Below are 27,291 nucleotides of genomic sequence, written 5' to 3'. Positions count from 1 at the left end.
CTACATCTTCAATTTCTTCCTTAATGAACTGCAGTAGGATTTCTATTCCTCACCATAGTACTGAAAAGGTTTTCCTTGTGGTCAAATCCATCAGATACTTTCTAGTTGCAATCTGACCTTCTATGATATTTCAAATTGATAAGCATCATCTCCTCCTTGAAATTCTTTCCACCACTTCTGCAATGTTCACCCTTTCTACTTTTTCATTCTCAGGCTCTACTCATCTGTAAAATGTTGGTGTGCCAGTATTCCATCTTAAGTCTTCAGCTAAGCTAATCAATAAATGGCTGATGTGTGAATCAGGCTTCCTAATACCTCACTAACCAGCAGTACCATCAGGAGCACCCAGGGGGCTCTTGTTAAAGCACACATCAGAGACTAACTCACTGAGTGTTTTTGGTGGGGCTCATTCACTAGACAAATATTTAGAGTGCTCACTGCCAGGGCTGTTCCAGGCACTTTAGAACAGTGAACATAACACCAAACATTCTTGTCCTATAAGGGCTTCCATTGAAGTGGGGAGAGTCAGACAATAAATGATAAATTAAGTATGCAAATGTGTAAATATTAAGGAGGGTAAGTGCTACAGAAAAATGAAGCAAGGTAAGGAGAATTGGAAGTGGGGAGGAGAAAACACAGGTTTCAGTATTTTTTTTTTCTTGTTTCAGGAATTTGCAACTTTAATAAAATTACAGAAAGTTAAAGACCCGATACCCTCATTTGGGAAGATATGCAGTGTGATTGTGATTAAACTCTTCCAGTTGGACGGAAAATGCAGCTTTTTTTTCATGGAGTTTAAGTCAAATCTAGGTAGAGCTTTTTCACCTATAAGTAAAGGACAAGCTCCTGAATCCAACACATTCCAGCTGAAACGGATCCCAGGACGGACTGCTGGAGAGCGCTGGGCATTCCAGTTACAAGGTGGGGAGGGCAGCCCTACAGCTCAGTTGTCAGCAAACACTTCTGCTTCCAGGCAGCTTCTTCGGCCGAAGTGGGAACAGAGCTGGTCACAGCATCTACCAAGAATGGCACTGGGGAAGAGATCAGCGAGATTCCATCTTTGTTACCACGTCCCTCCTTCCCCGCCAGGAGCGTTTCACATCCTCCAAGTCCATTAGAAATGGCTCCACTCTGTGGAACAATCCACCGAGGTGTAATCGTGGATGTTGAAGACACCTGAGGTGTGACTGTGTGGTCAATTAGATTCTCAGTTAGAGATGCGAGCAAAGCATCCAATTCATCTGTAGCTTCCTTTAGAACAGAACCACTGTCTGCAGATGTGGTATGTGTCAGAGCAAGAGACTCTCTGGAGAGGGGCACATTACTCTCACTTAACACAGCACTGTTTGTGGCAGCATCCTGAACATTGGAGTTTTTATGACTATGGCACTCAAGGTAAGCCTCACTGAAAAGTGGAGATTTAGGGAAAAAACAAAGCAAAACCAAACTGACAGGGATGAGAGAATTAACTCAGTGGGATATCTGATAAAAAGGAATTTTTGGCAGACAAAACAGGTCAAAAGCATTAAGGTGCAGGTAACACTGACTTCACACCTATTGTGCATCAAGCACCCTACTCTAGATTTTTTCTTGTGTATGTTATTTAATCCACACAACAGTACTACGAAGTAAGTGGGAGCTCTATTTTACATATGGAGAAAATGAATGTTTATCAATCTCTGCCGAACATGAATTAATCTTGAGTTCCGAATTTGAACCCAGATCAGCCTAACTGGTCAGTGCTCACTCACTCCATCACAGTGAAGGACAAAGACACTAACGGGGGGCCGTGAGGGGCAGCCCAGGTCAGACTCCTCCTCTCGGATTACCCTCTCCCCAAACCCCCCCAACTTTATTGTAACTTTACATAAACCCACCGACCCTTGGGAAGAAGATGTCTGTACACACCACCAGGATACAGAAACCCCCACCGTACTGGGAAAACTCAACCCCTCAGACAGGCTATGCCAGCTGCTCCTGAGAATTGTCACAAGGAAACAGTGTGTGACCACATTTTCATTCAAAACACTTCTAGGAGTAAGAGACAAAGTGATGTGTTCTTTTCTGTTTATAAATGATTGACCTCTAAGAACATTTAAGTAGACTTACCACCCCAAGTGGTACACAGACTACACAGGAGAGAGACACACATCTCCCTTGTCCTTCACACCCAGAGGATTTCACAAGGAAAGAATATCTACCCTTTATTCAGTCTGTGATTCACTGTAGCTTTTTTGAGCTGAGTGACCTTTTACTGAAGCAGTAATTTAAACAGAAAAAATGACAATTCACTGAAGAACTTCCACAAATGTCACAGTGTTAGGAATAAAATTAAGACCCCTAATCCTATACATTTAAAACATCAAGTTTTGGGCCTAAGTTTTAAACTCAGAGTGTAAAAATTGCCAGTATGAAGTTACAGTTGTTTTTATTTATCTAACTTCCCCCAAGGCATTTAAAATAAATTCCCAAATCTAGTAAAAATCAGCGTTTATTTCTATTCATTTTTCAGTCATGAATCAAATCATTCCTATTCAAGTCATTTATTAGCTGAAAGTATTTATTTTTTTTACTGAGGCAAAATGTACATTACATCAAATTTATCATTTTAAGGTGAATAACTTGGTGTCATTTAGTTCATTCACTATGTTGTGCAGCCACCACCTATGTCAAGTTCAAAAACATTTCCATCACCCCAAAATACACCGCCACACTCACAGCAGCTGTTCTCCATTCCCCTCTCCCTTGGGCTCTTGCACCCAATCTGCTCTTGATGGATTTATCTATTCTGGATATTTCTTATAGATAGAATCATACACTATGTGACCTTTTGAGTCTGGCTTCTTTCACTTAGCATGTTTCTGAGGTTCACCCACATTGCAACATGTATCAGTACTTAATGTCTTTTTATGGCTGAATACTATTCCATTGTATGTGAAAGCATTTAATAATATTGATATTTGCATGTGTGTATAAGTGTACGTGAGCACATGTAATCTCTTTCTCTCCCTCCTCCCCTTTTCTCATCTCCTCTTCCTCCTTCCTTTTTCTCACCTCTTCTCCTCACTTCCTTCAGCAAAAGATGCTTAATTTTATATCAATTACAAGAAAAGTCAGACAAAACCAAATAACTAGACCGTAATCTTCAAAAGTATCAAGGTCAGGAAGGCCAAGGGAATACTGAAGAAATGTTTCCGTGTAGGCCGGGCGCGGTGGCTCACGCCTGTAATCCTAGCACTCTGGGAGGCCGAGGCAGGTGGATCGCTCCAGGTCAGGAGTTCGAGACCAGCCTGAGCGAGACCTCATCTCTACTAAAAATAGAAAGAAATTATCTGGACAACTAAAAATATATATAGAAAAAATTAGCCGGGCATGGTGGTGCATGCCTGTAGTCCCAGCTACTCGGGAGGCTGAGGCAGTAGGATCGCTTAAGCCCAGGAGTCTGAGGTTGCTGTGAGCTAGGCTGACGCCACGGCACTCACTCTAGCCCGGGCGACAAAGCGACACTCTGTCTCAAAAAAAAAAAAAAAAGAAATGTTTCAGTGTGAAGGAGGCTAAAGGCACATGACAACCAAATGCAATGTGCGACTCTGAACTGCTGGATCCTTTTACTATAAAGGGCATTCCTGGGACAATGGGTAAGTTTGAATGGGGTACGAGTGGTACTGTGCCAGTTATTATTTTGATGGTTGTATGGTAGATCCATAGGAGAATGCACTGTTTATAGGAATATATATCTAAGTATCTTGAGGAAATGGAACATCAAGTTAGCAACTTCTCAAATAGTTCAGGGGTGGAGCATGGGGGGAGAAGGCTCTTTGTACTCTACTTCTAACTTTTCTATAAATTTAAGATTACTTCAAAAGAATTCTGAATTATCAATTTAAAAATCCTGGAATATAGAACTCTTCTATGTGGGTACACCTGTATAATTTCACATTTTAGTCAAGCAAAAATAGAAAGGAATTCACTGCTTTCCATCCACTTTGATACTTCAAAAAAATTAAGGACATCTCTATCATAGCTCACCAGGGTACATAAGGAACCTAAAGGACAATCTGGGCCCACCTCCTTGCTCACAGCTGGTAGAGTTTCAATTAACCAAAGGAGGTGTCTGCAGCCTGGTTCAAGATCAAACAGCCAAGAGTTTTCTTTCTTATGGCCCTGAATTTTCCCAAAGTTAGGCCCATTCCCTCATTAAATCCTCTGAAGATAAAATCTGTCAGCTCTTAAATAAGCAAATTTTAACAGGAGATAATCAATCCTAAATTATCCCCATATATTTGCTTACATGTGCTTCCCAAGAATAGAATATTGATAAATGCATTGAAATGCTTTAAGTGAATTTTTTCCATATTTCTGTCAAAAAATTAGAATTGAGTTTTGAGAATTTATGACTTCAGAATTAGAAACAGAACAAATAAACTTTAAAATACATACGAAATCCTGTTGACTATGGCATCTTCATCTTCTTGTTCATCTGCAAAAATGTTTAAGGTATTAATATGCCTTCATTTCCCAACAAAATGTTTCATTAATTTATTAAAAATATAAACTTTAAAAAGCAATTCTTGAATAGAAATTATTTTCAAAGAGCACTGTGTTTATTTCAGCACAGATCAAAATTTAAATCTCATTAAGTCAGGTAGGATAGTATATGGTTAGAGAATGGAATGTTTTGATTAATCAAAATTCCTTATTAACAACATTACCATATGTAAATTGAAATTTCCCATATATCTAGTGCTCAAAAAAATAAAACTTAATAGAACCTTAGGACCACTAGAAGTGTACTGCTCTACAGTGTTAAGTGAAACTGCTAATGAATAAAATTTTCTAGTTAATAATAGCCAATGAAAGTTTTTTCTATAAAATTAAAATCTAGAATCTTTGAACTCATCTAATGTTCTATGATTTGAGTTGATTATTAGTAATGGTAATGATGAGGATTCTCTTGGACCATCAAAATAACCTTGTATACCACTGCCTCAACAATTCACAATTACTGTTCGAGTTACAGACACAACCGTATCAAGTTTTCTGTATCTTTTTAAAGTATCGGCCAGCTTTCACTCCAATACTCACTTACCTTCCCCTCTGCCTCTCTCATGCCTATCAGCCATCTCTTGTCCTCTCATTAAACTTCCCAGCTAAAGAGACCAAACTCCATTACAAGAACATTACAGAAGATTCCTGGCCCCTCCTCATATATGTAATGTCCTCAAATTCTCTCTCCTTAGGTCTCTGGAATTCTGAGCACCCACCTGGTTCAATGTCAATGGTATATGTGGGCCATTCTATTAGTTCAATCTCCATGCTTAATTACAGGATGCCCAAAATAGCTTTACAACCAAAAAGACTACAAAATAACATAGTCACAATTAATTTTTATACTGTTGTGCCCACATCCAACCAATCATCAAGTCTTATAGAATGTTTTAATATTTCCATATTCATTTCAATCCTATTTCCAGCACACTACTAACTATGTCCAGGGTCCTCAACACTCTCCTACCACTCCTGGATTATTCTAAACGTCATCTAATAAATCTCTAATTTTCCTACTGTCAACCCCTAATTTCCCTTAAAACAATGCATTTATATTAATTAATTCTCTCTCCCCCTCCTTCTGTGCACATATGCCATGAAATCAGGCCAAAATGTCTTTTAAAATAGCTAAGATATTATCTTGGATCTGCAGGGCTTCAAAACTTTGAGAGATTACAGAATCCCAGTAGTATTTCAGTGCAGTCACAAAGCCAAGTAACAGTACGAGAGTAATACACTAGAGCAAGCACTATATCCTTATTTCTCTCAAAAGTCTAACAAGTTTAAATTAATAACACAATGTCAAGAAATCCTTAAGTATTCATATAGCACCTACTACTAGCCCAGTGTCACAGGCAGAGAGATAATCCTGTGATATTTAGAAAACAGCTGAGATTTAACAAAAAAATTAATTGTGTATAAAAATTAATTGTGACTATGTTATTTTGTAGTCTTTTTGGTTGTAAAGCTATTTTGGGCATCCTGTAATTAAGCATGGAGATTGAACTAATAGAATGGCCCACATATACCATTGACATTGAACCAGGTGGGTGCTCAGAATTCCAGAGACCTAAGGAGAGAGAAGGCAATTGTTTAGGTACTTGTAAAACCCTGACCTAAAAATCTAAATTAAGGAGTACAAAGTTCGTTAAAAAAAAAAGAATAAAGATATGGTAGTCCCTCTGGCCTGATAAAGATATATATGAAATAATAAAAGGATAATACAAAATACTATGTAATTCAATACTAACTAATTTTTTGGAGACTCTAAATTCTACACCACTTTAGAGAAACAAAAGATATTCTAGTTGACAGAAAAGGGATGGGGTACAGGTGAATAGAATGCTTAAAGTCAGAGCTGGTCCCAAGGAACCGACTACTCTCATAAACTCTGGAATTTCCCAGATACTAAATAGCCCAGCACTATCTTTAGTTGGACATAAGAATTGTAATAAACAAGGACTCTGGTCTAAGAGAATGATCCTAAGAGCAGTCAGATTCCCTGGAGGTTATTTTTAGTGCTCTCAGTACCAGGCAACTGCTTACTTCAATCACTGGCATACTCAGTACACTACCACCCTGGAGTTTACTGATACGCCTCACAGACTATGCCTAGACCGCTTGGCATCATAATAAAAGTTTTAATGAAAATGTTTCTACTTGCCTGATTTTCTCTTGTATCTAAGGATGATGAAGTAGGAAACAATGTAGAGAACAGCAAAAAGAAGGAAACATATCTGAAATAAAACAAATTTAACAGATCATTTACATTTTTTGCATATCTTTTTTAAATAATAGAAGACATCTTTGATATTTATAGGAAAAAGGATTTGAACTATTAAAAAGTTAAAATTTTGAACATTTTGATAATATAAAGATTTGGTAAAAATATTAATTTATGTGAACTAGTCAATTATCCCAGTTTAAAAACATTCCAGAAAAAAAAAAAAAAAAAACCCAGTGGAGATTTTTCTTTCCAGAACTTGACCAAACGTTTTTCAAAATCATGGGGAAGTATAACAAACCAGACCATCACTGACAATTCTGAAAAATAAAGTCAATGAGAGTACTATCCCTGCCAAATATTAAAATGTATCAAAAGCTTCAATACATTTAAAGCATGTGCTGGCACCAAAAGTTAACAGATGAATGAAACAGATTCCATTATATAAAAATTAACATTTGAGAGGCATCAAAAATCATTATGGGTGGGAAATAATTATTCAATAAATAGACCATATATCAAAATAAATAGAAGTTGAATGAGAGACTTCTTTAAAATATTAAAATTAAATTCCATTTTTAAATTTTTCTTTTTTAATTGACAAATAAAAATTATATATATTATGTAAAACATGATGGTTTGAAATATACATATATTATGGAATGGCTCAATCAAGCTAATTAACATATGTATTACCTCACATATTTATAAATTTTTGTGATGAGAACACTTAAAATCTACTCTCGGTGATTTTCAAAATACAATACATTGTTATTTACTATAGTCACCATGTTGTACAATAGATCTCAAAATTACCGCTCCTATCTTTGTATCCTTTGACCAACATTTCCCTGCCCCTAGCCCCTAGCAACCACTATTCTACTCTCTACTTCTATGGTTCAACATTTTTAGATTCTACATGAAAGTGAGGTCATGCAGTATTTGTCTTTCTGTGCCTGGCTTATTTCACTTAACATAAAGTCCTCCAGGTTCATTTACGTTGTCATAAATGACAAGATTTCTTTCTTTTTAAAGGCTGAATAGTATTTCATTATGTATATACCACATTTTCTTTATCCATTCATCTGCCAGCACTTAGGTTGATTCAACATCTTAGCTATTGTGAATAATGCTGATATGAACGTGGGAGTGCAGACTATCTCTTCAACATACTAATTTCACTTCATTTGGATATATGCATAGCAGCAGGATTGCTAGGTCATATGATAGATTTATTTTTAATTTTTTGAGGAACCTCCATATTGTTTTTCATAATGGCTGCACTAATTTACATTCCCACCAACAGCATGCAAGGGTTCCCTTCCCCACATCCTCACCAACACTTGGTATCTTCTGTTTTTTTAAATAGCCATTCTAACAGATGTGAGATGATATCTCATTATGGTTTTTTCTTTCTTTTTTTTGAGACAGAGTCTCACTTTGCTGCCCATGCTAGAGTGAGTGCCATGGCGTCAGCCTAGCTCACAGCAACCTGAAACTCCTGGATTTAAGCAATCCTTCTGCCTCAGCCTCCCAAGTAGCTGGGACTACAGGCATGTGCCACCATGCCTGGCTAATATTTTCTATATATTTTTAGTTGTCCAGCTAATTGCTTTCTATTTTTAGTAGAGACGGGGGTCTCGCTCTTGTTCAGGCTGGTCTCGAACTCCTGACCTCGAGCGATCTTCCCACCTCAGCCTCCTAGAGTGCTAGGATTACAGGCGTGAGCCACCGCACCTGGCCCTCATTATGGTTTTGATTTGCATTTCCCTGATGATTAGGTAATGCTGAACATTTTTTCATATACCTGTTGGCCATTTGTATTTCTTGAGAAATGTCTGTTCAGATTCTTTGCCCATTTTTTAATTGTTATTTGTTTCAATTCAATTTAATTTCTGTCAGAGCTGGGGAGTAACAGACTGTCAAAAAAGGATGAGTCAAAGAACAGATCTCATTACAATGTCTAACCTTGCTACAAATAAAGGTTTACTATAGTTTGTTATGGAATATAAAAAAAAAAAACCTGAAGACTCTGAAATGAAACCACTCCGGTGATGATCTGGGAACATCTAGGGAACACCCCATCCTAGAGAACACCCCATCTTAGAGAACACCCCATTCATAGATTTCCGAAGAAGAATCGGTGGTTGTATGATTGAGTATGACTTTGGATTGAGGTGGTGTCAGAGGTGGACATTTGTACAATGACATGGTCTAGAAATGACACACTGAGAATGAAGAGGAGGACTATGCCCACGTGTCAAAGTCCTCCCAATACACATGGGAGACAGAAGACAGTACTGACAGTGATCAAAAGGAGCAAAGAGCCAAGAGCATCAAAGATCACCTGTTGCTGGAAGCCTAAGGACCTGTTAGAAAATATTAACAGGATTACCGCCTCCTCCCAAAATCCTCAGGAGCACAGGAGATAGGTCAAAAAGGAAAAACAGTTCCTAGTTAAGAAATGTAAATGGAGGGGTTCTTCTAAGAAGTTGAGAATAAGGGAAAAATTATTGACAGTGGAATGAAAGTCTGAGTAGGGTGAGAAGAACAGTGGAAAGAGTGGGCAGAAACACACGGAATGATGAGGTTCAAGTCAGAGGGATTAGATGGCCAAGGGAGTGAATATTTGTGACAGAGGTTGACTGAAATTCATTCATTCAACAATTGCTTATTGTGCACTTACTATAAACCAGACACTCTTCTAAGAACTGAGGACACAGCAGTGAACAAAGTTGTTGCCCTCACAGAGCTTATATTCCACTGGGAGAAACAGACAATAAATAAATAATGTCAGAGATGATCAGTGCAAGTTTAGGGGACTAGGGAGCGCCAGCAGGGGTGGGGCATGCCTCAGTAACAGAGTTGTGGGAGAAGGGAAGGCAAGAAATGCAGATATTTCGTGGGGCAGAGAGAATAGTAGTCAAGGGTCTGAGCCAGGAGAGGCTCTGGTGTGCTCACACAAGGAGGGGGAGGAAGTAAGAGACGAGGTCAGAGAGTACCAGGAGCTCAGGTCACACAGCACTCCACACCAGATGTCGGCTTTAACCCTGCATGAGATGGGAACCTACGGTGTGATTCTGAGCAGAGGCAGACAGGATCTGACACAGCACAAAAACCTTGCTCAAGGTGCTATTACAAAATAAACCAGAAGGGGCCGGGGCAGAGCAGGGAGCCCAGACAAGCAGGCACTGCAGTGATCCTCAGACAGTGCAGCGAGGGTACCAAGAAGTGATCGAATTCTGGGTATGTTCTGAAAGCAGACCTGACAGGACTAGCAGGAATAAATACTACATTCTTGGCCTGAGAAACTGGAAAGACTGAATTGCCATTGCCTGAGCCAGGAAAGATTACAAGGGAGTAGTTTTAAGGGAGAAATAAGTACAATTTATACCACTGAATCTGAAATACATACTCACTCAGGTCGAGAGGTTGAACAGGCAGTTGGATAAAAATCTGTATAGGTCAGAGGAAAGGGCCAGGTTGGGGAATTTTTTTTTTAATTACAATCATCAGCAGATGGTATTTAAAGTCCTAAAACTGATGAGACTTCCATCTTACGCGTGAGAATAGCCAGAGAAGAGAAGTCTGAGGACAGAGCTCTGGAGCTCTCAAATACTGAGGGGTCAGCCTAACAGAAGGAGCTTGCCCGCGCTGACAGAGAAGCACCAGTCAGCAGGAGCAGGCACACCAGAGACTGGACATGCTGAAGCCAAGCGAAGAAAGTTTATTTAGGAAAAGGGAATTATCAAGAGTGTCGAATGCTGCTGACAGGCCAAGAAAGATGAGGACTGAGGACAACTGGATTTGGCACCATAGAGGTCACTGGTGACCTTGATGACAGTTGTTTTTCTGGAGTAGTGGAGGCAAAACCCTGACTGAAGTAGATTAAAAGAGGAGACGAATTGGAAACAGAAATGGGAGGATAGTTCTTTCTAGTTTTATTATAAAAGGGACCAAAGGAAATGTGAAGGGGAATGTGAAGTCAAGCTTTTGTGTTTTTTTTTTAAGATGAAAAAAGTTACAGATGGCTGTATGAATAATCCAGTAGAGAGAAAAATTACTGATGCAAGAGAAAAAAGGGAGAATTGCTTAAGTAATGTGCTCAAGTTGAGGAAGTAATACAAAACTTAGTCACAGTAAAAAGGAGGAGGAAGAAGAGGAGGAGACACAATATCTGAGTTTAGTTTAGGCAAACATATGTGTGGTGGAAGCATAAAGACATTATTACACTTTTTGATGGCTTCTATTTGCTTAGTGCAATAGAAGCAAGTTTATCAGAGTTACATATGGAGAGTGGGGAGAGAGAAAATATGTAAATCATATGCTATAATAAATGAATTAGAGAAATATAACAGAAACGAGAGGCAAGGTGAGACTAAATGGCCTTTAAAGTTCAATGCAAACCCAATCTAAAACTCTCAGCAATGCTAGCAGCCTGATGCTATAAAACATGATAGCCTGATTCTCAGATGCTGAGGCAAAGGCAGAGTCCCCAAGAAATATCAGAGGCTTAAAGATTCTAACAGATATCCTAGTCTCTCTCCTCTCTTGACAGCTAAGCTCTTCAAAATAATAGCCTGTACTTGCAGACTTCCACCTGTTCACCACTCATTCTTCCAACCACTCATCTAACTTCATGCCCATCAACCAACTCAAAGTGCCCTGGCAGTGCTCATTAATGACCTAGCAGCCAAATTACACTTTATGATTTTACTTGACCTCTAAGCAGCAACTGCTGTCAGCAATCCTTCTCCTTCTCTGATTGTTTTCCCAGGCTCCCTCACTAGCTTCCCTTTTCCCACCTACCTTTAAACATTATTCTCTATGACTGCGGGGCTGGGTACCCCTCTGTTCTCATTCCACAAGCTCTTCAAAAGTACTATCTGTTCCCAGGGTTTTAACCACCAACCCCCAGGAAGCCCTTAACCACAGCATGAGAAACATTGGTTTAGGGTATTAGCAAGAGTGAGTGGACAATTGGCCATGAAATCCAAGTAGACTGGGAAAAAGTAAAACCAAGTGCAGGCTGACACACTGGAGCAAAGACATCAATGAACTAAGGTTCACCGTAGAGAAGCAGCTGCAAGAAAAGTGCTCAACTGAGGAAGTCAGGAGAATAGAAGGTTGTGATCAAAGGACAGTCTATAATTTTTAAATTAGTGTTTAAAGGCAAAGGAGAGTAGTTTCAGAAATTCAATGTACACACATCAAGTTAGTGCAGAAGTCGTACATGAGAAAGCATGAAAGATTATAGACAAAAGGAAATCAAGGAACCACAATGCATGGAAGGAAGACTAATGGAAAACAATTCATTCAAGAGTAAAAGGCTAACACTTATCAAAACAATGTATTATTAATTTTGAAATGAAAGATACTCATATGAAAATAAAAAATATAACTATAACAGACTAGAACAAAAATCACAGAACTGGTTAGAGTATTCTTCTAATTCCAAAGGTAGGACTAAGAGCAGGTTCTTCTCCCAAATGTGTGAGTCTTCCAGAGAGACAGACTCAGAGGGACTGAGTGAAATGAAAGAGAGTTGAGCTGGGCACAGCGGCTCACGCCTATAATCCTAGCACTCTGGGAGGCTGAGGCAGGAAGATCGTTTGAGTCCAGGAGTTTGAGGGTGCTGTGAGCTAGGCTGATGCCACGGCACTCTAGCCCAGGAGAGAAAGCGACACTGTCTCAAAAAACAAAAAGAAAGAAAGAAAGCTGTAATGGTGCCTCCTATTCTCCCTATATCCACTGGGGACAAAAGGAAATTCCTAACCAAAAAAAAAAAAAGAGAAAATCATTCCAGGTCCTCACCACTAAAGGTGAGGTACACCTGATAAGAAAGAAGATGGGGCCAGGCACAGTGGCTCACACCTGTAATCCTAGCACTTTGGGAAGCTGAGGCATGAGGATCACTTGAGGCCAGGAGTTCAAGACCAGCCTAGCAAGACCCTGTCTCTACAAAAAATTAAAAATTAACCAGGCGTGGTGGTGCATGTTACAGTCCTAGCTACTTGGGAGGCTGAGACAGGAGGATCCGCTTGAGCCCAGGAGTTTGAGGTTGCAGAGAGCTATGATGATGCCATTGTATTCCAGCCTGGGAGACAGGGCAAGATTCTGTCTCAAAAAAGAAAAGAAAAGAAAGAAGACGGGTTTTGTTCTAGCATCTTGTGCTACTCTGGAGTGACCGAGCTTTTCTCCTCTGATGAGGGAAGGAATAGCCATGCTAACAGAGCTCATAGCAGAAACACACTGGGTACATGTCCTACTGTGCCAACTAGCCCAGAGAGAAGGCAACTTGACCTGGGGAATGGGGAGATATGACTTTAATCCTGCTTCTGATCAAGAATGGCTAAGCATTTGAAAGCTGAGTGACCCAGTCACAAGTAATGGAATAATACATTTAATATATATTGTTAAAAGCTAGTATTTTTAAATTCCAGGTATAACATCTGAACCTAAATTTAAACTGGTGCATTATAATCAAATTGTACTATCCAGGTTTTCATTTGAGGCCTATGGGTTTCAACTAATTACAGTGACTAAAAGGAGTATCACAAAGGAGTGACAGGTACAAAGTGGGCTCACGGACTGCTACCACCAACACATCCTAACGAAATCCCTGATGGACACCCCAATTACCCTTATTTGATTATATGAATGTATCAAATTATCAATGTGCCCCCAAAATACGTGCATCTGATATGTATCATAAAAAAAATTTAAATTAAAAATAACAAAATCCTGGAAGAGAAAACAAGTGAACTAAAATTGAGCTGATAATCTTATCTTCCACAGCAGAGAGCCCATAGATACTGGTTTACTTTAAAATTGTTACATCAAAAAACAAAGATGTAAGTATCCTTTAAAGTTAAAAGCTAATCATTAAAATAGCTAAAATTAAAATTGTACTTCTTTGAAATTACCCTAAGAGCCAGGAAAAGAAAAAGAAAAATCCAGACTATGCAGTAAGAAACAAGAAGATACATTTATAAAGATAATATAATAAAAGATGAGACATATTTAATTCAATAATTGTAAATGTGCTGACAGTATGATCTTATATCTAGAAAACCCCAAAGACTCCACCAAGAGACTCCTGGAATTGATAAATAAATTCAGAAAGTCTCAGTTTACAAAATCAATGTACACACATCAATAGCATTCCTACACACCAATAACATACCATTCACAATAGCCATGAAGAAAATAAAATTCCTAGGAATATATTTAACAAAGGAGGCGAAAGATCTCTACAAAAAGAACTATGAAACACTGAGGAAAGAAATCACAGATGACGCAAATGGAAAAACATGGATCGGTAGAATCAACATTGTTAAAATGTCCATACTCCCCAAAGCGATTACAAATTCAACACAATCCTCATTAAAATACCAATGTCATATTTCACAGATCTAGAAAAAATAATTTTATGCTTCGTTTGGAACCAGAAAAGAACCCAAATAGCCAAAGCAATCTTAAGCAAAAAGAACAAATCTGGAGGCATCACATTACCACACTTCAAACTATACTATAACACTGTAGTAACCCAAACAGCAGGGTATTAGCACAAAAATAGAGACCTAGACCAATGGAGCAGAACAGAGAACCCACATATAAAACCATCCACATACAGCCAACTGATCTTTGACAAAGCAGACAACAATATACTCCGGAGAAAAGAATCTCTGTTCAACAAATGGTGCTGGGAGAATTGGATAGCCGCATGCAGAAGAATTAAACAGGATCTATATCTCTCATCACTCAAAAAAATTAATTCAAGATGGATAAAAGACTTACATGTAAGGCATGAAACCATAAGAATACTAGAAGAAAATGTTGGAAAAGCTCTTCTAAATATCAGCCTAGGCAAACAATTTATGAAGAAGACCCCAATGGCAATCATGACAACAACAAAAATAAATAAATGGGACTTGATTAAATTAACAAGCTTCTGCACAGATAAGGAAATAATCAACATAGCAAATAGACAACCTACACAATGGGAGAAAATATTCACAAGCTATACATCCAACAAAGGACTAATAACCAGAATCAACAAAGAACTCAAACAAATCTTCCAGAAAAAGACAAACAACCCCATTGAAAAGTGGGCAAAAGACATGAACAGAAGCTTTTCAAAAGATGATAAACAAATGGCCAACAGACATATGAGAAAATGCTCAATGTCACTAATATCAGGGAAATGCAAATTAAAAACACAATGATTCCATGGAAGAGCTGGGAAGAAATAAAAAAGAAAGAAGAAACAATGAGATATCACTTTACCCCAGTTAGAATGACTTTTATTAAAAAGTCCAAAAACAATAGATGCTGGTGTGGGTGCAGAGAGAAAGGAACACTTACACACTGCTGGTGGGACTGCAAATTAGTACAACCTCTATGGAAAACAGTATGGGGATTCCTCAAAGAACTAAAGGCAGACCTACCATTTGATCCTGCAATCCCACTACTGGGTATTTACCCAAAGGAAAAGAAGTCATTTTATCAAAAAGACATCTCCGCTTGAATGTTTATTGCAGCACAATTCATAACTGCAAAGATGTGGAATCAACCCCTAACTGCCCATCAATTCATGAGTGGATTAACAAAATGTGGTATATGTATACTACAGAATACTACCCAGCCATGAAAAAGGATGACTTAATAATGCCTTATGACAATTTGGATGGAACTGGAGACCATTATCCTAAGTGAAGTATCTAAAGAATGGAAAAGCAAACACAACATATACTCGATATTAAATTGGAACTAACCGATGAGCATGTGCATAGAGGGAAGTAAAACTCAGTGGAAATCAAGCAGCAGGGAGGGAGGAGAAGGGGATGGGCGAAAACCTACCTAACGGGTACAATGAACACTATCTGGGTGATGGGCACACTTATAACCCTGACTCAAACATAACGAAAGCAATCCATGTAACCAAAAACATTCGTATCCCCAAATCAAAGAATGCCTATCATCATTATTACTGGACATTCTTTTCAAGGTTTTGGGGAATACAAAAGGATAAAAAATTAATATTGGTTATAATTATTGGAAAAGTAGAAAATTATTTCTTTTAACTAGCAATATGATTGCATAACTAAAAAAAAAATTACTCTCAAATTAGCAGGGAGTTTGGCAAACTGCTAAGAAACAATCTAAGTACACACAAGCCAAGAGCTCTTTCTCTATGCCACAAATCAAATTAGGAAAACTATTTCATTCACATTAGCAACAAAAACTATAAAACAGGACTAAGCAAGAAAGGATAAGGACTATATGTAGAAAACCATGAAAATCTTATTGAAGGACATGAAACATGATTTAACAAACAAAAAGATATTCCACATTCCTAGAAGGAAAGATAAAATATCGTGAAAATAATCAACTCTTCCAAAATTGACTGTAATTCTGTAATTCTAATTGCAATTGCATTAAGTGTTAAGAGTTTTGTATGGAATTGAATAAAAATTATCCTCAAGTTCATCTGGAGGAATTAATGTCTGAATTTCTGCCTCAGAAAAAGGGGATGGGGCATGAGACAAACCTATAAAATTATGAAAAATGAAACCCACAAAGACAGACTTGCCTTACCAAAGAGCAAATACACTGTGGAATCATTTTTATTAAAAGTACATGTCATTGTTACCAGAATTGACAGAGAACAAAGAAACATAACAAAGACTCAAAAATATGTCCTAGTGTACTTGAGGATTTAATATACAATAGCACTATTTTCAGTGGGAAAAGATGTTTTAATAAATTGTGTTGGCCTACCACTCACCATTCTGTTAGAAAATATGAAATTAAACCCCTATATGACATATATAAAAATAAGTTCCAGATGGATTAGAGACTTAAATGAAAAAGAAAAGAAAAGAAAGAAGCAAAAATATTTAAAAGACCTAGCCGTATACAGCCAATTACTCATGCTGTAGAATACTTTGGAGCCAGTAACAAGAATGGAAGGCAGACTGCTCTTCCTACTGGTTTCCTGAGATGGTAAAGTTGGGGGAAGGAGGAAGAGGGTATAAAGAAAGCATAACTGTAAGCCAAAAACAACACAGATAGAAAAACCTGAAGATACTTCTACCTAAAAACAGTAAATATATAATGTAACTAACATAAAATTATTTAAGTTGTGTAGATATAAAGAGAGAGAAGTATAAAACAATGTACTTATTTCAGAGTGGTGGAATTTCAGATATTTTTACCCTTTTACTGTCTTCCTTATATTTCAAATAAATTCAATTTCTAACAGTAAGGATTTTTATTTACATAATTAGGAAAAAGAATAATACTATTTTCAATATGAATAAAATAAAATAAAATTTATTCTAATAATGCTGCTGGAAAGCAATACGACAGCATATTTATACACTCTGATTCCATACTCTTACTCCTGGGAAATTATATAACAATAATTGTAAGACGAAAGCTACATGCATTAAGATTTTCACTGTACCATTATCTTAACCAATGAAAATAAAAAGAGCCATTCCTCTACTGTTACATAATTAGGCTACCATTTCTATTACTAACAATAATAATAATAACAGCAGCTGCCACTCAAGAATTTAAGAGCAGAAAATATCCGTCAGTCACAGGAAAAACCATAAAACAGTAAAACAGATCAGTGGTTGCCAGGATTTGGGGGAAAAGAGAGAAGGATGAATAGGTAGACCACAGGGTATCTTTAGGGCAGTAGAACTATTCTGTATGATCCTGAAATAGTGGATACACAATACGCTTGTGTCAAAACCCATAGAACTGTACAACAGAGTGAATCTTAATGTAAACTCTGGATTTTAGTTAATATCAATGTATCAATATTGGTTCATCAATTGTAATAAATGGACTACACTGATGTAGTATGTTAATAATAGGAGAAACTTTGCCAGGAGAACTCTGTACTTTATGCTCAATTTTTCTATAAATCTAAAACTGCTATAAAAAATAAAACCTATTATTTTTAAAAAATATAATATAGAAAAATATCTTCATACTATTTTAAATTTTAAAAGACTGACATCTATTTTAAAATTAAGAACTGCTGATCAAAAGATATTATTTAAAAAATGAAAGAACAAACCATAGAATGGCAGAAGATATGTGCAATATACTGTAGATGAACAGAAACTTGTATCAAAATATTAGGAAGAATTCCTATCAGTTAATTTTTAAAGAGATAAGCCAATAGAAAAATGAACAGAAGACTTAAGCAACTTCAAAAAAAGGAGCTATCCAAATGGCCAACTGACATTTGAAAATGTGCACAGCTTCATTATCTATCAGGAAAATGCAAAATGAAGCCCACATTGCCATGTTCATGAATTGAAAGATTCAGTATAATAAAGACATCAATTCCACCAAAATTGACTTACAGATTCGATATAATACTACCAAAAATCATAACAGGTGTTTTGTTCCTCCCTTGGTAAAAAATTTGTACACTAAAAACTACAATATTAACAACAAGGTAGAATGGGACAAGAATTTGCAAGTAGAAAAAATAAAAGGTTTAAGTAAACAAAATTAAAAAGTAAAAACTACAAAACATTGATAAAAGAAATTAAAGAAGGCGGCCAGGAGTGGTAGCCCATGCCTGTAATCCTAGCACTCTGGGAGGCCTAGGCAGGCGGATTGTTTGAGCTCAGGAGTTCGAGACCAGCCTGAGCAAGAGCGAGACCCCGTCTCTACTAAAAATAGAAAGAAATTATATGGACAGCTAAAAATATATATAGAAAAAATTAACCGGGCATGGTGGCGCATGCCTGTAGTCCCAGCTACTTGGGAGGCTGAGGCAGAAGGATTGCTTGAGTCCAGGAGTTTGAGGTTGCTGTGAGCTTGATGCCATGGCACTCACTCTAGCCCAGGCAACAGAGCGAGACTCTGTCTCAAAAAAAAAAAAAAAGAAAGAAAAAAAATTAAAGAAGGCACAAACAAATGGAAAGACATGTGCATGGACTGGAAGACTTAATACTGTTAAAGTGTCTATACTACCCAAAGCAATTGACAGATTCAATTTTTTTTACAGAAATAGAAAAAACAGGCCAGATCACATCTGTAATCTCAGCCCTTTGGGAGGCCAGGCAGGAGGATTGCTTGAGGCAGGAGGATTGCTTGAATCCACGGCACTCACTCTAGGCTGGGCAACATAGTGAGATCCTGTCTCTACAAAACATAAAAAAATTAGCAGGTCATGGTGATGCATACCTGTAGTCCTAGCTACTTGGGAGGCTGAAGCAGGAGGATTGCTTGAGGTTAGGAATTCAAGGCTGCAGTGGGCTATGATGGGACCACTGCACTCCAGCCTGAGTGACAGAGCAAGAGCCTGTCTCAAAATAAAAAAAAAAAAAAAGAAAATACCTTCTTAAGTTCATACAGAATAACAAAAGATCATGAATAGCCAAATCAATCTCAAAAAAGAAGAACAAAGCTGGAGGCATCACACTTTCTGATTTCAAAACATATTACAAACCTACAGTAATCAAAACAGTATGGTACTGGCTGGCCATGGTGGCTCATGCCTGTAATCCTAGCACTCTGGGAGGCCAAGTGGGGAGGACTGCTTGAGCTCAAGAGTTTGAGACCAGCCTGAGCTATGTCTACTAAAAACAGAAAAATTAGCTGGGCATCATGGAGTGCACCTGTAGTCCCAGCTACTTGGGAGGCTGAGGCAGGAGGATCATTTGAGCCCAGGAGTTGGTGGTTGCAGTGAGCTATGATGATGCCACTGCACTCTACCCAGGGCAAAGACTCTGTCTCAAGAAAATAATAATAATAATAAAATAAATAGGATGGTACTGGCATAAGATATGATACATAAAACACTGGAACAGAATAGAGAGCCAAGAAATAAATCCACTCATATACAGTCAACTGATCTTAAGAAAGTAAAGAATACCCAGTGCAGAAAGAATAATGTCTTCCATAAATGGTGCTAGGAAACTGGATATCCACATGCAAAAGGATGAAACTAGACCCTTTTCTTACACCATTCACAAAAATCAACCCACAATAGATTAAAGACTTAACTGTAAGACCTGAAACTATAAAACTCCTAGAGGAAAACATAGGGGAAAACCTTCATGACATTGGTATTGGCAACGATTTCATAAGTTAATACCAAAAGCATAGGCAATAAATACCAAAATAAATAAGTGGGACTATATAAAACTAAAAATCTTCTGCACAGCAAAGTGGACAATCAAAAGAGTGATGGGAATGGGAGAAAATAGCAACAACTCATGTATCTGATAAGGGGTTAATATCCAAAATATATAAGAAACTCCTATAACTCAAAGTAAAAACAACTAATAACACAATTAAAAAAATGGGCTAAGAGCCTGTAATCCCAACACTTCAGGAGGCTGAGGTAGGAGGATCACCGGAGTCCAAGAGTTTGAGACCAGGCTGGGCAACATAGTGAGACCCCATCTATAAAAAAAAAATTTTTAAAAACAGACTAAGGACTTGAATAGACATTTCTCCAAAGAAAACATACAATATGTACAAGAAAAAATGTTCAACGTCACTAATCATCAGGTCAATTTAAATCAAAATCACAATGAGATATCACCTCACACCTGTTAGGATGGCTATTACCAAAAACAAAACAAAATAAAAGACAAGTAGTGTTGATGAGGATGTGGAGAAACTGGAACCCATGCACACTGTTGATGAGAAAGCAAAATGATGCAGTTCCTATGGAAAACAGTATATAGATTTCTCAAAAATTTAAAAACAGAACTACCATATAATCCAGCAATCCCACTTCATGGTACTTATCCTAAAGAATAATAATCACAATCTCAAAGAGATATCAGCACTCGTATATCCACTGCCGCACAATAGCCAAGATGTGGAAACAACCTAAATGTGCATCACAGATAGATGAAGAAAGTGTGGTAAATACATACGATGAAATACTATTCAGCTTTTAAGAAGAAAGAAAGCCTTCAATATGTGACAATGTGGATTAATCTTGAGGACATTAAGCTAAGTGAAATAAGACAGTCCCAGAAAGACAAATACTGCATAACTCCACTTATATGAGGTATCTAAAATAGTCAATTCATCGACAAAGAGTGGAATGATGGTTGTCAGGGGCTGCAGAGAGAAGAAAATGCAGAGTTAGTAATCAATGAGCATGAAGCTTCAGTCAAGCAAGATAAACAAGCCCTAGAGATCTGCTGTACAACATTGTATCTATAGTAATGATAATGTATTATACAGTCAGAAACTTGTTAAAAGGGTAGATCTAATGCTAAGTATTCCTCCCACAATAAAATCAAGAAAAAAAAGGAGAAGGAAGAAGGGAGGAAAGGAAGGAAGGGAGCAAACGGAGGAGGAGGAGAAAGAGGAGGAGGACGAACAGAAGGAAGAGGAGAAAGAGGAGGAAGAAGAGGAGGAGAAAGGAGAAAGAAGAAAAAAGAAATAGGAAGTTAGGAAAAACATCTCAAGTGTAATTAACAATGTCCCAGTTTCCTTTAATCTCAAGTACAGAACTAGGGAGTGGTAAAACATACAAGAATAGTGAAAGCCAAAGCCTCCTAACGAGGGAGTATGAACCTTCCGTGGCTGCTACAACCAAGTACCACAAACTTAGTAACTTAACACAAATTCACTGGGTTTCACTGGCCTGAAACCAAGTATCAGCTGGGTTGTTATCTTCTGGAGACTCTAGGGCAGAATCCATTTCCATTTCCTTGACTTTTCCACCTTCTAGAGGCCACCCACACTCCTCGACTTGTGGCCTCTCCTCCAACTTTAAAGTGCATCACTCCAACTCTGCTTTTGTCATCACATCTCCTTCTCTGACTCTGACCCTCCTGCCTCTCCTATAAGGACCCCTGTGATTACATCGTACTCACCCAGATAATCCAGGATGATCTCTCCCTTAACATACTCACATCTGCAAAGTCCCTTTTGCCATGTAAAGTAACATATTTTCCAGCTCTAGGGATTATTGTGTGGGATTATTATCTTTAGGGGCCATTGTATCACCACAGAGGGCAAGTTGATGTAACCCAGTTTAGCAAAGTGTAATACAAATGAAACCTCTATAATTCTATAACTCTATCCCATACTTTCTTACTCATCTATTAGTATGTTACAAAATCACTTCAACATATGTTGGCTATAGGATTTGTATCTAATACCTCATTCCACTAAAGGATTTTACAACCATGATGAGAAAAAGAAAAGCAGCCCCTGACATCTGGGAGCTGGCCTAGTACTACTGTCAGCTAGTCTTTGGTGTTGCTACAAAGTGGCTGGCAGCTCAGAGCAAGGCACACAGGTAGACCTTGATGACTGATTCTCCTGTTGGACGTAACTTCAGAGAACACCATCAGACAAGGCTACTCTAAGAATACAATGCATACAGACTAAATAAAACTACTCTGTAATCACACCTGAACACAAGCAAAAAACATGAACATTGTCCAAATCACAAAAATGACCAAACATCTCTCTATCCTGGCTAATATGCATGACTGTTGCTTCTTTACCAATCATAACTTTGGCCTTATTCCAGTCTTCATTCCTCCTAGATAAGATTATATAAGATACCCAATCACAGAATTATCCCTGCCTCCTAACAGCATCCCACACAGATCAATGCCTCACTTCCTTAAACTCCTCCCAAATCTCTTAGCATGAGCCCAAATCCTATTTTAAAAGTTCCTTTTGAATACTCCCTTACTGAAATACCCCATAGCTCTTCATGGGATACATTTTCCCTCACTGCAACACACAATAAACCCAATTTGTCCAACTACAGGTGTGTTCCTGATGGTCTCTGGCTGGAGGACAAATGACAAGGATAAAGACTGTAGAGCCAACAACATATGAAAAAGTGCTCAACATCACTAATGATTAGGGAAATGCAAATTAAAACCTCAATGAGATACCACCTTATCCCTGTCAGAATGATCATTATTAAAAAGTCAAAAAACAATAGATGCTGGCACAGATGCAGTGAAAAGGGAATGCTTATACACTGTTGGTGGGAATGTAAATGAGTACAACCTCTATGGAAAACAAATGGAGATTTCTTGAAGAACTAAAAGTATACCTACCATTTGATCCAGCAATCCCACTGCTAAGGATCTACCCACAGGAAAAGAGGTCATTTTATAAAAAAGACACCTGAACCCGTATGTTTATTGCAGCACAATTCACAATTGCAAAGATATTGAACCAACCTAAGTGCTCACCAACCGAAGACTGCATAAAGAAAATGTGGTATTTATATATACAAATACACACACACACACACACACACACACACACACACACACACACACCGTGGAATACTATTCAGCCATCAAAAAGAATGAAATAATGTCTTTTATAGCAACTTGGATGGAACTGGAAGCCATTATTCTAAGTGAAGTAACCCAGGAACAAAGAACCAAATACCACATGTTCTCACTTATAAGTGAGAGCTAAGTAAGGGGTACGCATGGTCACACGGAGTGACTTAATGGACACTGGAGACTCAACGGGGAGAGGTGGAAGGAGCTCCAGTATGAAAAATTACCTATTGGGTACAATGTACACTATTCAGGTGACAGGTATATTAAAAGCCTAGATTTCACTATGCAACTCAGCCACATTAACAAAAAACCACCTGTACCTCCTAAATCTATTTAAATTAAATTAAATTAAATTAAGAAAAAAAAACAGAAAACAACATGTATTAGTGAACATGTGAAGAAATTAGAACTCTGGCTCATTGCTAGTGGGAATGTAAAATGGTATAACCTCTACGGAAAATGGTATGACAGTTTCTCAAAAAATTAAACATAGAATTACCATACAATCTAGCAATTCCAGTTCTAGGTACACACACAAAATAATTGAAAGGAAGGACTCCAACAAATATTTGTATACACATGGTCATAGCAGCATTAGTCACAATAGCCAAAAGGTAGAAACAACCCAAGTATCCAATGACAGATAAATAGATAAGCACAATATGGTATACACAAAAACAGAATATTATTCAGCCTTAAGGGAGGAAATTCTGACACACACTACAACACAGATGAACCTTTAAGGCATTACGCTAAGTGAAATAAGCCAGACACAAAAGAACCGATGTTACATGATTCAACTTATATGAGGAACCTGGAATAGTCAGATTCATAGTGACAGAACCAGCAGCTGGAGGAAGCGGGAAATGGAGAGTTACTATTTAATGGGTATAGAGTTTCAGTTTGGGGTGAGGAAAACATTTTGGAGATAGTGGTGATGGTTGCACGACAATGTGAATGTACTTAATGCCACTGAACTGTACATTTTAAAACAGTAAGTTGTGTGTTATGTATATTATAACAAAAATGTTAAACAGAAATTATAGCATTATACAGCAAAATCAAGGAGTTGAATAATTTTTAAAACTGGCAACAAGTCCCACAGAAAAAGCAAATGCTTATATTCACTCTAAATATGAATAATTTGAGGGAGAAATGCCAAAGACTGGAAACCCACCGAGCTTGGTCACTGTCTGCAATGGTTCTGAAGATGAAGGGATGCCCCACCCAAGGGCACTACGTTCAGGAAAACAGGGTGAGGAGGAACAGAATTAAGGAACTCTATAATCAGTGTCAAAACTGGGCGGTTTGTAAGGTATAGACAAAGGTAATAAAGTTCTGGACTACAATAACATGGGTCCCTTTCTTAATCTAAATTACAGAATATCTAATTAATTAAAAATAAAACCAAAGATAAACCAATGAAACAGCACAGAGTCCAAAATTAAACACCACAAATAGTTACCTAATTTGTGACAACAGTCATAAATGGTGCTAAAGCAACTGGACATTCATGTCGGGGGGAAAAAAATGACTCATACCTCACACTATACTCAAATAAATAAATTCCAGATGGATGCAAATTTAAATGGGAAGAGTGATTTCATAAAGCATAAGCGAACATCATAATCTTGTAATAACCAAAGGTTTCTCAATCAGGATATAAAAAGTACTCAAAAGAGAGATTTTTCATAAATTGACCTATATTAAAATTAATAATTTCTGTTCAACAGAAAGTATCATTAAGAGAGTGAAAGGCATCCACAGAGTAGGGAAAAAAATATTTGCAACATGTATATATAACAAACAAATATATCCAGAATACATGAAGATCTTGCAAATCAATATTAAAAAGATGAACTTTATTTAAAAATAGGGGGAAAAATCTGACACTTCACAAAAGATTTCCAAAAGGCCAGTAAACATAAAGACAGGTGCTCAGATTCATTTGTCACCAGGAAAATGCAAATTAAAATCCTTTGTACAAGAAATATTATAACACACTTGCTAGAATGGCTAAAATTAAAAAGGATCGGAAATACCAAGTGTTGGTAAAGATGGGAAGCAACCACAACTCTGATACTCTCAGTGCTGGCGGGAGTATAAATTGGTACAACCACTTTGGAAAACTGTTGAAAAGTAACTAAAGATGAACAAATGCACACCCTCTAACGTAGTGATTGCGTTTCCAGGTCTATATCCAACAGAAATGCACACATATATTCACACAAAAACATGTACAAAAATATTCATAGCCAAATCCTAGAAACTACTGAAGTGCCCATCAACAGTAAAATGGAAAAATAAAAATCAATTGTGCCATAGTCACACAACTACAGCACTGAGAATGAATTATAATCATATACAATATGGAGAAATTCACAAATCGTAGAGCATAAGAAATTAGACACAAAAGAGTGCATACTGTAAGATTCCATTTACATAAAGTTCAAAACTAAGCAAAAACTTCTCTATGTTGTTAGAAGCCAGGGCAGTGGTCACCCTTGGTGGACTGGAGAGTAACTGGAAGGGGGAATGGGCCTCTGGGGCGCTAGTGGAATCCTGTTTCTTAACTGGATTCAGGAGTACACAGGTATGTTTATCATGAAATGCTTTAAAGGGTACATATAATTACATGTACTTCTGCGTATTTTACCTTCAATAAAACAATTAAAATAAAACTAAATATGCTGTACCAAATTCTACTAGCTCAAAATTCCACTAGCCCAGACTTTATATCTCTTTATTCCAAGGTATGACTTGGCAAAATGATTCTCAATTTTAAAGATCAATAACTACACAAATTAGACAATTCTAAACCAGAATTTTTTCACGTCGAACCAAGAGTGTGACTGAATCCTGAGAGAAGTGTTACAAGAGGCGAGCGGTAAATATTACAAATACTTATTAATAAAATTCATCCATTTTACACAGTTGTTAAAACACAGATAAACACAACTATAATGTATTCTAGCGCATCATGAAAAGGTAAAAATATCAAAATAGACCTTCCAAGGTCGAGTCCTCCCTGATCCCCGCCAACAGCACAGATGAAACATGGGCCAAAAATGGTGACTTCCCAAAGCGACTTCCAGAGCAAAATGGACTTTTGCTCAGGTCCTCATTCCCATCAATAACCAGTCTTCTCACCCCAAACAGGAAGGTTTGGAACTCAGTCCACACGGGGACTGGAGGGAGACGACGGCGGGAGGGCACGGGGAGGGCGGAGGTGCTGACTGGGACAAGGTAACTAACTGGCCTCGACCACTGGGCTCTCCGGCGGGGACGCGGGAGAGGCCGGCAGGCTCGGCACGGAGACCACGAGAAAGCCGGGAGGGGTCGGGGAGCGCGAGTGGGCCCTGCAGCCCTCCCCCGGGAGAAGGGCAGGTGGCACGACGAGGCCACCTGGGGCACCCAGGTGGGGGACTGGGGGCGGGAGCCGGCGCAGGTGACCTGGGCGGGAGGTGGCGATGGGGAGGCCGCCACTGGGGGGAGGGCGAGGAAAGGGGGGCGAAGGGGAGTGAGAGGACACAGGAGGGGGCAGGGCTCGGGGGCAGAGAGCGGATCCCGAGAGGAGGAAGACGGAGGGGCGGCGGCTGGAGCCGGGGAGGGGGCCGGGCCCGGGAGCTCAGAGGGGGCCAGGACCAGGGAGAGCGCCCGGGGGCGGGGAGTGGGGCCAGGACCCCGGGGGGGAGTCAGGACCCCGGAGGGCGGGCGGGGACGGGAGAGCGCCCGGGGACCGGGGAGGGGGCGAGGACCCCGAGGGCGCCCGGGGGCGGCGGCGGAAGGACCCGGGGCCGGGGCGCAGGCTGTCACTGGCGGCCCCGTCCCCACGCACCGTGGACTCCCGCACTTGGCTGTGGAAGTGCTGCTCCCGCGCCGACACTTCGTCCTGCCCTTCCATCCTCCTTCATGCCCGCCGCCGCGCCGCCCTCGTCCGCGCGCTCCGCCGCACCATCGCCCGCCGGCCGCAGGGGCTCGGACGGCCGCGCCGAGGACCGAGGCGGGAGCGGGCCGGAGAGCTGCAGCTGCAGTAGGGAGCGAGCCGCCAACGCGGGCCGCCGCCTCAGTCGCCTCAGGCTAAGCAGCTCCGGCTGAAGGAGGGCGGGCGCCGCGCGGCCGGGGGCGGGGCCGGGGGCGGGGCCTGAACGTCAGACGGAATGCGCCGGCGCGTCCGAGAAGTGCGTC

General features: G+C 39.0%; 1 protein-coding gene across 1 annotated transcript in view; it reads right to left on the bottom strand.

The window, feature by feature from the left end:
• The window catches only part of LMBR1 (limb development membrane protein 1), a 140,291-nt gene extending 113,229 nt beyond the window's left edge, over positions 1-27,062 (bottom strand). Inside the window, exons 1-3 of the mRNA XM_045564605.1 lie at positions 26,942-27,062; positions 6,713-6,785; positions 4,441-4,480 (exon numbers count right to left, since the gene is read on the bottom strand). Coding sequence (XP_045420561.1) covers positions 4,441-4,480; positions 6,713-6,785; positions 26,942-27,007 — 179 coding nt within the window. The 5' untranslated portion in view covers positions 27,008-27,062. The remainder of the gene's footprint in view (positions 1-4,440; positions 4,481-6,712; positions 6,786-26,941) is intronic.
• Between the last annotated feature and the right edge of the window lie 229 nt (positions 27,063-27,291).

This window comes from Lemur catta, chromosome 11 (assembly GCF_020740605.2).
Source record: "Lemur catta isolate mLemCat1 chromosome 11, mLemCat1.pri, whole genome shotgun sequence".
Lineage (NCBI taxonomy): Eukaryota > Metazoa > Chordata > Mammalia > Primates > Lemuridae > Lemur > Lemur catta.
This window is presented reverse-complemented; position numbering and strand designations above follow the sequence as displayed.